The 16,668-nt window shown below is 35.6% G+C and overlaps 1 protein-coding gene across 1 annotated transcript in view; it reads right to left on the reverse strand.

Moving 5' to 3' along the window:
• Positions 1–9,164, reverse strand: part of LOC134678683 (protein Wnt-4-like) — a 97,871-nt gene extending 88,707 nt beyond the window's left edge. Inside the window, exon 1 of the mRNA XM_063537338.1 lies at positions 8,547–9,164. Coding sequence (XP_063393408.1) covers positions 8,547–8,611 — 65 coding nt within the window. The 5' untranslated portion in view covers positions 8,612–9,164. The remainder of the gene's footprint in view (positions 1–8,546) is intronic.
• Between the last annotated feature and the right edge of the window lie 7,504 nt (positions 9,165–16,668).

The following is a 16,668-nucleotide window of genomic DNA, read 5'->3' on the forward strand; positions in this document are numbered from 1 at the left end:
AATTTGTATGAAACGCTTCTGCGACCGTTTCGCTTTCCACCGTTGGCTTTGCAAAGGTTCCTAGATTAACATACCAAGTAAACTAAATTAACTCCCTACATGCATACCTATTATACAGTTTGTGTCTGACCATGGGGCTTTAATTCCAGGGCTTGATTTTACTCGCTAAATTGAGCTACTTTTACTATGGTACTAACCCTAAAATCGGGGATTTTTTTTGTGCTTTTCCATAGAAAACGTCGACATCTGATCAGCCAAAATGTATGAGAAAGTGAAAAAAAAATTCGGGATTTCGGGGTTGGTGCCATAATAAAATTAGCTCAGTTTAGCGAGTAGAATCGAGCCCTGGATTTAAAGCCCGATGGCCAGTAACACCCTGTATAATTATAATGATAATAAAATTCCACAGGTCTAGAATGAACCATTACGCTTAAAGATAATTTACTTGGAAGTGTTCAAAAGGAAAGTCAGCACGTATATGAACATTTCATGAGTGCGACAGAGGCAGACTACAAATGAAAACACGTGACCACTTTTAAGCCTCATAGCTCTAAGATCTTATAAATATGTATGTTAAAGAGGAAGAGAGAAGAGAGAAAATGGAAATAAATTTGTTTATTTAATTAATACATATTAAGTAGGTACTTTATCAGATCGTGATATCAAACCATCGAAACAAAACTGTACCTACTCCATTTATATTTAAGCTCTCATTACCAAACTTCAAATCTTAGTTACAAAAGGAAACATTTCGATAACGAAATCCATTCAAATTAAAAGCCTGTGATCTTATTCACTAAGATGAAAATAAAGTTAAATTCAATTTGAATTAGTACATTTTACCAGTGGATAACATAAGTGATGGGTAGATAATAGAAACTGCCTAACCTAGTTCCACAAAAAGTTAAGTCTAATTTCAAAATAAATAATTGCTTGTAATTGTAGCTGTCTTTGTATTAAAAAGGAGACCAAAACAAAAGAAAACAAGATATTTAGACTGAAAAGAGTACGATGTCGCTCAACACTTTCGGTGCCGGGCGTTTCGGTTTTCAGTACAAAATGAACACACACGTGTTCTTGGCAGTGAATGTGTTAAATGACACCTACGACAGACTAGAGTCCGTCTTGTCATAAAAAAATAAGTTTATGGTGACACTTCCATACTTTGACATTGAAAAGTCCGTGCAGAGTTAGCTTGCTTTGACTTTTATTAAGTGAACCGCGATATACATATTTTAGCAGTTCTTATTATTTACTTGTCTTTAGTAAGGCCAATTCTATCGATGGTTATCTACTGGCTATTCAATTTGGGTGTTTAATTTATTCGCCACGGACAATGAAAGGTGTTAAACATAATTAGCTTCCGAGTGAGCGATCACTTCCTCTGTGAATTAGGCGGTTGTGTTGTGAGACTTGTAAGCTAAGTACCGGTTGAGTTGATGTCACACCACGTGCGTTTGTGTTGCGGTTTTACGGTGCAACGCTTTTTACAGGTATTTTATGTAATTATCTAAAACATGGGTCTCTAAATCCGGCCCGCGACGCGTTCCAATCCGGCCCGCCGACACCTAAAGCGAGTGGCCCGCGCAAACGTTTCTGAGGTGCAATATGACCTTCAGGTAAAAAAGTTTGAAGACCCCTGTTCTAAAACGTTAAAAAATCGTTAAAGGCCTTCTTCAGCCTACAGCAAGTTCATCCATCATACTATTTTTTTTACGTAATTATTAATTTTATGTGTTTTAAAATCAATCTACAGTTGGAATCATCCTGTACTACTTCTAAGCAACACTAAAATCATTTTAAACTGCCATTAGTCATAAATGTTCCTGCCGACACTCACTTGATAAATGAATTCAATTAGCTGAAACCACTGAAAACAGAACTCCTAGAACTAATTCACTCTGTATAAATAGGTACCCCACATTTATAATATAGGGGCGTCGATTCGAATTCAACGTTTTGTTATGACTTTAATCTTGTTTTGATAAGACCTTGACGATTGTCACTGGGCATCTGACGCACACCTATAAGTGCTAGCGATCTAATGATGCTGCATACCCCATGAACCAATCAGCGTTAACTATTGCCAAGGGCGCGAATTCGACATGTAAGTACAACTGTCAGATTTCGTATCCACATCAAACAGTTGATTTTATTGCATGTTGATTCTATCAAATGATTCGATAATATCAGTTGGTACAACCAAAACTCAACTCTGAACTCGGGGTGGTTCGGTTTGGTTATCACCTAACTGTAGATTGCTAATGTCAAGTTTTAAAATTGTATGTATTCGGTAACTAATGTATTTTCCCACATAAACGGGAGATCAACACGATACGTCAAACGTCGCTTGTCGAATAGGAATCAAGGTCGTATCAAATCAAGACTAAACCGTAACAAATGGTTAAGTCAGAATCGGCCACAGGATTACCTAGCCGGCATTCATCAGTCTATTTACTTATTTGTGTATTTTGGACCAAATCTACGATGTAGATTTAGTACCTACATGGATTTGATATGAGTAAATAAATTTGAAGGTTTGAAGATCAGATTAATTTTAGCTTCCTAGATACCTAATCCTATTCATACTTCGAATTTAGTTTACTAAAATTCACGTTATTAACAAATGTTTGTAATATTTATATCTAAATTAAACGCAATGGCGGCTACATCGCACAAGGTATCAGCATTGCGATACAGCGAGGAAATGTCGCCAGCATCCTTGGTACAATGCCTCAAGAGCCTATTTTAGATTTAAGCTAGTTATTAATTTATTTTAGTATATACCACTGTATATATCTTGTTTTTATTACATAGTTTTGATTATGGATAAACTAAACGCAAGATATTTTACCGGCAAACAAGTATGTACCTAGTTACTTATCTATGTTAAAAATGACTAAAACATTTTTTACCACCACATATGCAAAGTAAGAAAAGTTTCCATTGGCAATTTCGCATTAATTCTAAATAGTTAATGATGCGGCCAAGAAAGGAGATGCACAATTAAGTATGCAGGTAATGTCGCATAAAATCCCATACTTACTTGATCATTCGTAGAAGTATCAAAACAGTAAACGACTTAGAAACAGTTTACGAATAAGAGCGGTAATATTTTTACTAATAACTCTCTACCTTATAATACGCACTTATGATAGTAAATTTGGCATTCGGGCATTTTGTTTTAGAATTCTTTAGAACCCTCTTTTATCTCCCTCCCCACTTAAGGCAATCACAGAGCAAATTCAAAGTTTCACGGGCACACACTTAAAGATTATAAGATTATCTGAATGTTGTTATTAGACGTCGGTGCATTATTTGAATTATTTGTTTATGTACAGTCAAAGAATTATTTTAATAATTTTAGCACCATATCGTACGCTGTCACATGGCTGTCACAGTGACAATAGTATGAGGTCCGTAGCAACTATCATATTGAGTGACCGTGTATGTGCAGATAGAGTTAGTCCAAGAAAAGTCTACAGCGGTTTTGAAAGCCCACGCAGTGCAAGTGTTATTTTAAACGTCAAACGTCTATGAAATTATGACGTATAAATAACACTTGTACTGTGTGGCTATCAAAATTGCTGCAGACTTTTCTTGGTCTAACTCTGATAAGTAATATAGGTATAAGTATGTATTTTCTACGATTCTATGGTCTTCTGATCATAAACGTTATATAAAAACGAAAACATTTCCATGCTGTTCATAAAATGTCTACTGTGAAGAAGGTGAAGGGACAAAATGTCGAGATAATTGCAATATGGTTTCGGATGCGTGGGAGTGCCGTAAGTACTCGGCTCGAGAACTATGCATGCAACATTTTTTATTGCACATTGTGTATTGTTTTTGTAGAAATGCAATTTAAATTGTATCCTTTTTGTTTAATGGCTAATTATGTATAAGTAGACCTTTTTGGTGCTAATAGACGTAGACTTTGTATCTTTAATTTTTACCTTTTGTAAAATAGTTGCTGGTAATTTCAACAGTAGGTATACCTACAACATCTGACTTAGTTATACATAATTAGGAATAATAAATAAATAAAATTACGCCCGATTTTTTACTGCGTAAGATTAGGTGTATTTTTCCTTTGGGTATGGTGTATGGTTGCCTATTTAGTACCTTCTTTACAATATTTGTTTACCTACATGTTGTCAATGTAATGTCACTTTTCAATGTGTTATAGTTAGGCATAGAATTAAACGTTCATGTTTACTAAAGGGGTAAACAAAGCAAAAGTTATTTTGTGCCCGTAACTTCTAGGCTGGGTTATAAATAAGTTTGACTACCCGCGTTGCCCGCTAAGAGCTAAGAGCGCAACGGACAAAAAACATCGGTGAAATTAAAAAATATATCGAGAATAATTTATTCAAAGTCTCCCTTTATAAAACTTAACAAACGTCTAAGCTACATATTATACATATATGTATGTATTTAAAACGCCTAGGAAAAGCTTACCTTACAATATATTATTACCGATGTAATTTCTTGGATAAATATTTACTACTATATACTAGATTATTAATAACGAAATTTAATAAGTTTCCAATAAAAAATACATATGTGTGACAAAAAAAAGAATTATAGGCCCATCGCGCACGGCTGAAATTAAGAAACAGACTATTGCCACGGTATTAATTCAGAGGTGAAGAGGAGGAATTTATTTTGAATTTATTCCGTACCTAACCATAGATATTCTAACTTTTATCTAACCTTTATTTTCAGACAGTGTGGGACGCGCCTTATTACTTAACTTTAGAAAAACGATGCCAAATTAAGTACTGAATTATTTGCTTGTTATAATTTTGATCAAACTCCGCTCTAGGTAGGCCCTTTGATTCAAATTGCGTAGGCCGTTAAGCATTAAACAGATGCAACAATATTAGGAAATTTAAAATATGACACTAATTTAAAGTAGGTACTTATTCTATATATAGTATTTATTAATTTAAAGTAGAAGAGAATCGCTCAAGACTACAAGGAGAACGCGACAAACTTATGACAAAATTAAATTGGTATATTATTTTCAGTTATTGAATACGCGCTCTAATTTTATATCTTGTTGGTTAAACCTAATTTATTTGCCAGTTAGCGTCAAAATTCCAACCAAACCCGTACCGATCGGATCTATCTCAAATTTGCATCGAAATTGATTTAGCCTTAGAGATAATCTGGTTTAAACAGCTGTCTACGCGGGCCAGATAGAAAACTTACTTTTGCACACATGTACAGTCAGAAAACAATCAAATTACCATATTATCTACATGCTGTCTGTACCTCCTAAGGTAAAAGCACCTAGGACAGGCCTAAGGGCCTTCTTTTTCACCCTAGCATAAAATTTACATCATTTAGGTCATAATTAATCAAAAGGTAGTCTTAAAATGAAAAACGTTTAATCTAAGGTAACTAATTTAAACTTGGACTGGAACTGGGTGAACCATTCAAACGAAAAGAACGCTTAGTTTTATAGATAACTGAATTATCCGTATATATTCCAGATCCGCACTTATCCCAACATACCTTACTTGGAAACAATGCCGGTAAGTAAAGTTACATATTAAATGTGTAGAATAACTTGGTAGTTTACCAAATTTAAAGCAAGTGTAAACATTTATAACATTTTCAGTAAATATTTATATTAAAAATAAAGCATTCCAGTAGGTATATGTATAACCCTTCCTAATTGAAACACTGTAATCCCTTGTGACAAATAGCCGGAAGACTTAGGACTGACCAAAAGTATCCGGTTCCAGGGAAAAACTTCGCAATTTAGGTATATTGAAAACTCTGTGATTTTGTTTGTTTAATTACAGTAGAACCCGCTTAATACGATCACGTTTAATACGATTTCCCGCATAATACGCCATTTTACGCCGGTCCCTGCATCTTTAGGCCTGTTTTCATACATTTTTTCACGGTTAATACAACTCGCGTCCCGTTTAATACGCCATCTAAAATTCCCGTTACACACCATCTGCACGTTTGTTTTATTGACATAACCGTCGTACGGCCGTATTGTTATGCAATACGCCGTTAGCCAACATTTTTTAATGTGTTTATTACCTACCTTAGGTTTTTTGTTTTACTAATATCTTTTGTCGGGTCATTATCAGAGAATGCTATGCCATCTGCTTGACGGTTATGGACCACGGAGTGCCAGCTATCGCTTCCAGATTTTTATTTGCAATTACTACTACACGACTTTCTAGTTGAGCCTATCGTTAGTGTTCCTATATTAATAACCGCGTGTGAACTTATATCTACCTACACTTACCTAGATATCATTCGCTCATTATCACCGCTACGGTGTTTGACATGAAATAGTACTAGTTTTTTTTCACGTTTAATACGATTTCCCGTTTAAGACGCTTGTTTTGCTAGGTCCCCTCAGAATCGTCTTAAGCGGGTTCTACTGTATATTCAATTGCAAAGACTAAATTGAATTAATTAAAATTACTGTTATTTTATTAAGTTTGAAAATTTTTATACAGAATTATGGTTTTAAAAACCAAAATTTTCAATTTACTAATGGCGTGACATGTGGGCGTTTTCACAAATCGTTGTACATACGAAAAAGTCGTGTCCCATGACTTCCTTAGCTATTTTCTTGAATATTACCCAGACGTATGATAAAATGTTATACTTTTCAATTAAACAACTCATTAGGCTTTTTATTGGTCCTAGAATAACGCATTTAGCATTGCAAAATTTTAAATAAAACCGAAAAACCTTAAAAAAGTAGTCCAATTTTGACGTGTCCCATACTATCCAGGCAAAGATCAGAGTAAGAAAAAAAAAATTATTCCAAGACTATTTCAAAGTAACGGCTATTTTTCTGATCAACAATAAACTAATCCTCAATTCTCAACCTTAAACTCGAGTAGTACAGTACAAATTTAATTAAAAACAACGTATTTTGTCCTGTCCTGCAGAATAGCGTACAGCGGAATTTCCATACTACGCCACCGCAGTTTTAAAGGCTTGGCAACATTTTTTTAAACAAATACGATCTGATTTTGAATTAAGGCAACATTTCAAGGCAATAGCAGCCGCCATTTTGTTGAAAACTACGGCAGTTGATGCGCATTATGAGTTTAGAGTGGTCGCGTGGCATTCAGTCAAAAACAAAACTTCCAATACGACGCCTGATTTTAATAAGGTTAGATAATCCTCTACTTAAAACTTTTTAATTTGTTGAACTTGTTATTTATTCGTTATTCCGAATAAATAACACATTCAATTGAAGATCTAATAGATCATTTGCAATTTACATTTTAATGTTGCGTTGTCGTTAATACGTTACCTCCATTACGCCACCATAGCGTGAATGGAAATAAAAAGTGACGTAATGGAATTCTTAGGGTCGTTTCATAACGAAGCTAATTTGCTAAAGGTAATAAATTTATATATTGTGTGCGTATTATAACCTCGTCAGACCCACTGTACAATGTAAAATTACAAGATGTACAGTCACCATCATAACATCGGAGCTGTGGAGGTGGTCACAAATAAAATAATTCTGGTAGTTTACTTTATTTTTTGAAAATGCAAAGCAGTATGAACATTGCCTTATAGTTCCTAAACGCCATTTTGTGTTCTAGCTTACGCCACTGGGCCGACTGGCCTAATATGTCCTGCTATGGCTGTGATGTATTTCTTAAGATATTATATACAATATTCTAACGATTTTAAGATGTTAATTTATAAAAGTTATTTAACTTTATTATGTATCAGAGATTTATTAATATTTCACTAAAATATTAGTCATTTGTCAAGCTGTAGACAATAATATATAGTAAAAAGTACTGAAAAGTAGCGTAAGGGAAAGTTTTTTGATAAAAACGGGGTTGTTTTGTTTTATTTAGAAGACGTTTATATTTTTTTTTGAAAGATTCTTTTGTTTATATTTTGATGAACAAAAATTAAAACACTTTAACCCTTCCTGTATTTTTTTTATCAATCGCAAAATCAGTGACGTAATGGAACCTTGACCTAGCCTGACACGAGATTAATTGCGATTATTTACTGGAATTGTTAATATATCTCAATAAATTTAGTATTTTTATGCACCTCAAACAATAAACTATCTAATCAGCTACACCATAAAATAATTTAAAATATTTCCCAAAGTGGAATTCCACATACGTCACCAACAACGATTTGTGAAAACGCTCATATATTATGTATTTGTTCCGGTTTTCATAATTTCCTTTTTAATTTCACCTTATTGCACTCCAATAAAAAAAATATTATAAATACTACACGGTTTAATAACTAATACCTATATCTATATGTTTTACCGCCACGCCATTCGTTTTTCCACTTGCGTAGGTTAAGTATTATTTTCTATAACTATAAGTTTATTTGTCACATACGCAAATAATAATAAAATCTCTACATTCTATAGAAAAAAAAAGGGAAACAGCTATTCTAAATCGTGAGCCTTTTAGCTGGTAAGCAGTAAAATAAAGCGATTTATACAGTTTACAGCCAAGAGACCGGCAATAAGAGTTTTTTACCTTTTTTAGTCTAAGGCTACTTACCACCAGTTCGCCTGAGCCTGTGCTAATAATAGTTGAAAGCTCAGCACTTTCCAAAATAGCTCCATTGTGACAAACTACAATCCTCCTCAACAGTCAAACACTCACAAACCACCGCAAATGAACAAAACACTAACGAAAATTCAAAACATAACTGCAACAACACAACATAAAGCACAAAAACGATAACATAACAATGTAATCACTAAAACATTTCCAATCCTTGTAAAAAAACAAAATAAAACTTTTAAAAACTTTCCGAAAAGTTCAAAACACTTTAAAATGCAAAAGTAAACTTTCTTCTAAATCAGCCGCGATTAGAAAATAAACCAGTAACAGTGAGCGTTTGGTTTTCAAATTTCGAATTCGGAAATATTTTGGATAGTTGGCCGGTACGTGCGCGCCCGCGATCCGCGCGCATGGGAACACAAAACCAGACTGGCTTGCTCCAAGCGCTCGTAAGTATTCCATAGGATTCGCGTAAGGGGAAGGGTCGTATTGGAGGGCGAATGCATTGCTGCAAGCCCTTACCACGACAAACCACCGTGAAATGTCGTTGCAATCACGACTATAATGTCAAGGAATTATTTATATCCCCTCCTACACAATGGTAGGAGATAAAAAATAATTTTTATTTATGAACTCATCAATTGTAAGATTTGCGAGCTTGCGTCTGGTAAGGTACGAGTAAATGCGCTAATATATGACGCGCTTGTTTACTGAATTGACTTTCTTGATCGGACGAATGGCCGTAAATGTGGTCGTTGGTGGTTACGTTGATTTAGTTTATTGCCAGTAAATATGATGTTTATGTTAAGTCTACTCAGTATGATAGCCGAGATACGTCTACAATGTAGAAATTGTAGAATTAAGTACGGCTTAAGAACTACTAATGCTTAGGTAAGAGGCGGGTTGAGTCTAAAAACTAAAAATACCTCCCCAAATGCCCAAACTACTTTTTATACAAATAATATACATACTTAGATAGCAATAGCCGAAAAAATTGCTATTGTAATTACACATAAAAATATTATAAATAATAATAACTAACCTAAGTTTTAAAAAAACGTTCACTAACCGGTAACCCACGTCTATCCTACTATAGTTAAAAAAAACTAATTAAAAAAACAATAAAGGTCTTGAAACCGCGGCAACAATGGGCATACCTGCGCCATTTTGTTCTGTGTTTACGATGCAGTAAAACTGTAATTGCAACGGATCAAACGCCCCGACGAGCTTCGAGAAAAAAACGAGATGCCTTTAAAATTGAACCTTAAGTGCCGGTAATAAGGAAATGGTAACGGGCGTCTAATTTAAAGGTGCCGTTTTAGTGCAGTTATTTGCAAGTTTGAAACCAACTGTTGCGAATGTGCAGAATGGGTTGAATGTGATAGCTTCCTGTGCGCAGGATTTACTTAAATAAAAAGAGATATATTTATATATGGAGATATTCTTTAATTATTTGATGAACATGATCAATTTTCGTGGAAATATATATCAAGCTACATTTTCTTTATTATTTTTTACACCTGGTTTAAAAGTTAGAAGAGCGAGGCCACAGAAGAAGAGTACATAGTATTTTCTGTTTTTAGAAATGAATTTTTAGTATTTCTAGTAGTAAGTGTGTTAAGTGATGAAGTGTCAAACAATAAGCCAATGTATTCAAAATTTCTGACCAACCAACAAAGTTTTCATTTGATACCACAATGAAATAAATTAACCAGGTCAGAAGTATCGAATTAATCAAGAGGCTGATTCTGTTTTAACAATTTGATATAGTTTTCATCTCGTTTTGATACGATTTTGAGTCGTGTTATCTGGCATCTCACGCGCACCGATATCTGTATTGCCCTATGAGTTGATATCTCACGCGCACCGATATGTGCGAGAGAAATGCCCTATGAGACGACTCTTGAATCGCTTATTTCTTTTAGCCATCGCTTGAGCCGCTCTGATTGGTGTTCAAGACCAAGGTCCTATCGAAATAAAATTAAAACTAAATCAAACATTTAAAACAGAATCGGTATCTATGATTATTTTAAAGTTCAACAGACTGGCAAATAGCGGAATAGTGCCAATGGCAATTGGCGCGATCATCTCCAATCTAAAGAAAACCGGCACTTTCCTGGAACCGCACACTCTGCGCGTTGCGGCCTGCCTGCGACTCGGCGTCCGGGTCTGTGCTCCACATAGGTGCCCCTGCGGCACTGACGTAGACGCCCTCGGACACCACGGGCTCTCCTGCCAAAGGAGCGCCGGCCGCTTCTCTAGACACGCCGCGCTTAATGATATTCTCCGCCGGTCTCTTGCCAGCGTCAACGTACCAGCTCTTCTCGAGCCTCCTGGTATTGTAAGAGATGATGGTAAGAGACCGGACGGAATGTCACTAATTCCGTGGAAGATGGGACGGGTGCTGGTGTGGGACGCCACCTGTGTGGACACCCTAGCCCCGTCTCATCTCCACGGCACTATTGCAAAAGCCGGCGCGGCGGCAGAGGCGGCCGAAAAATTAAAAAAGAACAAATATAGGGGTCTCGGCCCCGAATACTATTTCGTACCCTTCGGTGTCGAGACCCTTGGCCCGTGGGGTCCGACCGCGTCTACACTATTTAAGGATTTATCCAAAAGGATAGCAGACGCCACTGGTGATCGTAGAGCTGGCAGCTTCCTCGCACAAAGAATAAGTATTGCGATACAGCGGGGAAATGCTGCCAGCATCTACGGCACCATTCCGCAGGATAGTTTGTAATTATTTATTTTTAGATTAGTTTTATTTATTTTTAGATTTAGTTTTTAAGTTTTGTAGGTTAGTTATTTAATTATGTTTTAAGTATCATTTTTGTTTGTAGGTATTAAGTTTGTATACACTAATAAAGTTTATTATTAAGAAAACTACGTTTAAATTGTTTTGCACCATTATTTCATTAGATGATTGTCGGCTTGCGTCATCTGATTGCGCTTTTGTTTGGTACTTACTGAAAAATTTGATTGAAGCAATTAGGTACTGTAAAGCTTTTCTTATAGGCACTCGTAAATATACGGGTATTTAGAAAAGGTACCTACTTATTGTATATTTTCTCTCGCCTACCGCTTGATAGATAACGGAAGGAAACTGAGTAATAACGAGAAAAGGATGATAACTTTTATGCAATGTAGGCATAAAAACCCATTAATAAATCACTAAAGAGTTGAGCAAATGAACTCTTTCAGGTAGTAACATTTTTACTACAATAAATGAAAAAAAGAAATGAAAGTCCGGCTGTTTGGATAAGATTTCAACGTAGAAAGTTGTTCAATGAAACTTATTATTATAACTATAGTTATTTTACTAACTTAAACTCTATAAGTATAAAGACAATGATTCTGTACGAGTATATCGGTTTGAATATGCCATTTGAAATTATGTTTTATAACGGAATAAATGAAATGAAATGAATTATCGACACCTCAGTAATTAATCAATTCAGTAATATAAATAATTCGGGGAGATACGTAAATAACGCACTAATACAATCGCGTTTAAAAAAAATATTTATCTATATTATTATATATGTACCTATACAATATACACGCTTCTATAGGATAGTCTTTACCAAATCTTTCGAAACATTATTACCTGATTGAAGTCCACGATAACCCTTCAGCGCGATTGGCACTGTTATTGCAAGTGAATTTATCGCACATAAGTTTGCAACAACAGTTGAACGTATGGAGAGGACAGAACGACTATATTGTCCCCATCGACGTCGGATACAAATGAGTAATCTATAAATGCCATAAAGAGTTTGTTAGGTTTGAGAATGTATAGACGCGGCAGAAGAAAATCTGAACTCGGCATAATCAAAACCCCTCTGGTATTCCAATGGGTGGTAAAGCAGATTTGCACTGCTAATGTTTGTGATTTCTTTAGATCACTTTCTTTCTAATTTTCGTCAATGTTATTTTCACTTCAAATAAATTGCCGAAGATGTTTTTAATGTTGTATAAAAACTTCTTCTTCAGGCTCTGGTTATACATTTAGCAACAATTAATTGAGACTATTCGGTTTTTTAACGGCATATCCTAACTCTATCATAATCAGACTAACTTGATAGCGCCACAATTTTGCAATGTCACTATAAATATATATAGGTCTATCAAATTTTAAAGTTTAATCGAATATTATGATCCCATTTCATGAAAGCCCGAAGCCCGTTAATTAAGCTTTTTTTGTAAGGAACTAAACTATATTATAGTAACAGCACCAGTCATGGGACATTTAAGAGGGAATTTGGAGTATTTGTGATATTTCCCTAATACATGTGAATGGTCTGCCGCTTAGCGTATTGAAAGATGAAAGTCCTACCCGTCTTTCATGTTTCAGGCGTGTTGTATCAAAGATACTGCAATGAGTTTCCACATACTTAACAAATTAAAACTATGCTATTTTTCTCCAGTCATGGACACCAAAGCTCCAGTAATGGGCCTCCCAGTAATGGACACTGCTCTATCAGTATAAAATATTGAAATAGGTCATCAGATCTGGTCCATGTTATCATAATATTGCATTATTATCCGATTTGCATATTTAATTACGAATACAAAATTTCAACTCAATCGGAAAACGGGAAAGTGGCTCAAACTCGGCTACCAAGATTTGACCCACACTAAAAAACGATATTAATTTATCCGAAGTCCGAGCATACCTCCTGGTTGACATATTTCGTAACTACATTTTACTTCTGTATTGTTTAAACATGAAATGATGGCATGGCAAGCATCATTATGTAAATTGTCCCATTATAGGAGGTATGCAGTTTTACAGCTCCTATAATGGGATTGGGTCAAATACCACTATTTTTTTACATCTGTGGAGTCACAACATAGTATGTTGTATACCTTATCTCATGGTAAATGCAATTAACAAAACACATTCTAGTTTTCATCAAGTATTAATTAATTAAAATTTAATAAATTAACTCACCTCTCTTAGCGAAGTTGTTAAGAATTCGTAGTGGTATTTTTTTTCAGTGACACGACAACTTTTGGGTTGACGCCAATTTCTTAAAAAACAACCAAATTTAATAAAAATTTAAACTGAAACAGCTCTAGGACTCTTATTTATGATAATATACAGGCAGTGTTTATAAACTACTTTTAGACACTTATTTTACAGGATTTGTGGTTTTTTGTCCCATTACTGGTTCCACGCCCATCATAGGGTACACTACTATATATATACTCCGTATATAAAAATTCAAAGACCAATCTCCTGTTTTGTTTTTCAGCTCTTCCCTTCCCTTGGTCTACGCACGAAGTTAATACGATCCAGTTATTAGAAGAATAATAACTCGGCATATTCCGTACTCAGCCCGTTCCGGCGATATCATCTATGCTATTTTTATTTTATTCATAGAGCGCCATCTTTATTTCTTTGTTTACTACTAAAGATCGTGTCAGTCTTCATACATATGTTGGATAAAATGTTATTTTTGTTTACTACACGTGATAAAAACCAAAATAAGTTTGTCGCGTCTCCAGTAGTGGATTCAAGGAGAGGGCTCAATCACAAGCATCTAAGTCCTTCCATTAAAATTTTAGGGTAACCTGAACCTGGCTCATTGGGTTCAAGCCCCTCCCAAATCAAAATCGTGTACAGTCTTGCCTACCTGCATTTATGTTACTCTTCAAAGGCCCCAAAAATATGTGACACGCTCTTATGCTCTACAAATAAGATATTGTCTAATATAATATTGCAGGTGACTATACTGCCAGTAGGTACCTGTGATATGCACTGAAATCCCAGAAACAGCACAATCCTATACAAAACATTCCTGCATTCCTCCGTAACAGCCAAAATCCCGCGAATCTTTTTATTACGGCTGTAAATTTTCGGCGCTAATAGGCATACATAAACAAATTAATATGCAGTTAAAACGTACAATATATTCCGGTCAGTTTACACTGGGTTTTATAAAGACGGATGGTCTGGCCGCCGGTGGTGAGTGATTTGAAAACACTCCGATGATTGAGCGCTGATACAAACCAGTATTTTGATAAATAAATAAAGTGTAAGGGACGGGCTTTGAAAAAGTTATCGATAAACAAACTTACAGAAGTTGAAACATTCTTTACTCGGCATGATGTTGAATTGTCTACTGTTTTAAGGGCTTTTGAGATTGGTAAGTATGCTGAGTGTTTATTACTGCCTGTTGAAGTATTTTTTGTATGATCAGGATAAATTTAAATTAAAACCAGCCATCCAAAGGGTTACTTGTAAAGTGATTGAAAATTAAGTAGGTGACTCGATAAACCCTGAATGATACGCTTTTATATATTATAACTCTCGAACAGACCTAGGCGAGGCGGAGGGCAAAAAAATGCGTATGCACATAGGTAAGTAAACTGATAACTGATAATATTTGTTACAATTTAAAGCATTTTGAGGCCTTACACTCAATCATAGAAAGGTATCCGTATATAGGAGGTTTTTACAAAAATGCGTTTAGTACTAGGTACCACCAGCGTACTTTTTATCGATACGATAGCAGCCCTACCGTAGAAATAGGCACGTTGTTAAACGCCGCGTTTAGGTGGGCGCTGTTTTAGTTAGGCCAGCCTGTGCTGACGCACTGAGCTTGTGATCAGTTTAAAAATTATAAAGCTAATAGACCCGTTTCCGCCAGCCGTGTTTAATTTCTTAAAATCATTATTTTTTTACAGTTACAGGTTCTAGCAGCTAACTGCTAAAACGTTCATTCTGATATCTGTTATTTATACCTCTCGCGTCGGATGATAGTCCCTAAGTGCCTATGACGACAGTTCCTTCAAGTCTCTTTTGGTTGGAATTAATTAAAACAATAGGACATATGTTTTTACCATAATTTATTATTTCGATTTTATATTTCTTAATAAATTGATGTGCTAAACTTCCAAAAAAATACTACTAACATTTTATGAGACAGCTACTCAGTACAAAAATATCAAATTTCTATGAAAATGTGTCGTTTATAATGACACTTCCTCACTTTGTTCTTTCCAAGTCGGAGCAAAGTTATCTTAGACGGACTCTAGTGACCCTACCTATACCATTAACCATATACCATTTTGCGAAAATTTCAGCAAGTTATGATGTTACGGAACGCCAGAATTTGGCATGAATATGCCTTGCCAATGAACTCGTTCTAAATTTGCCAATCAAAATTTCACCTTTCATCGCGCGCGCTTCGAACAATAACCGTTACAGCCGCCATGTTGCACCGGTGACGTTTAGCCGCCATCTTGGATCCAGTTGCGCCATTATTAAAACAAAGGACTCAATACAATAGCTGCGAATTTGATATGCAGGTTATTTGGCGAACCAACCGTACACGTTTGTTCCGATATAAGTACATAGTTTATGGGCATTTTTTGTTAAAATAACGGAATAATCAACTCGCCCAATGGCTAATTTATGGATTTATGTTAAAATTATTAAGGTGGCCATTGACGAGCCTTCCAACAGTCCAAATAGCGTGGCTGCAATCCAAAATCGGTCCGTGAATGTAAACAACGTACAATGTTTAATATTAGGATGCCGTCCATTTGGATGGATCCATTGTAACGGCATCCATTTGGAAGGCTCGTCAGTGGCCTGCTTTACGGATGATCATTTTGTAATTCGAGGTACCTACTCATTCAAAAAAAGTAAGCAAATCTTATTTAAGTATCTGGGTAAGTGGGTAATTTCTCTACAAGGTAAGCCGCCTATTAGCCAAGTCCGCGGGACACCTTTGGATGAGACATCACACGGCCATTGTGAGGATCCTTAAAGGATACATTTGTTCAGTAGTAGAAGCGTTTCGTTTTACCCGATAAAAACTTCTCTCCTTCTCCTTTCCGGTTCAGCACCGTCTGCGCATGCTAATTCCAAAAAGGGTGAATTAAAATTGGTCCAATTTGTAGGTAAAGCCAAGCTGAAACTTCCCTGCAACAATATGGCGACGGACATTACCTACCTGTTATCTGCGGACGCGACGCGGGAATCACAATATTATCCGAGCGCAGCGATACCGGCCACCCGGACTTACAGTGGGTGGAAATGGCAGCCAACGTTTTGCTGTCTTCATATTTCTGACCATTATTGGTCTAAAATAACTTGTTGAAT

This window comes from Cydia fagiglandana, chromosome 2 (genome assembly GCF_963556715.1).
Source record: "Cydia fagiglandana chromosome 2, ilCydFagi1.1, whole genome shotgun sequence".
Lineage (NCBI taxonomy): Eukaryota > Metazoa > Arthropoda > Insecta > Lepidoptera > Tortricidae > Cydia > Cydia fagiglandana.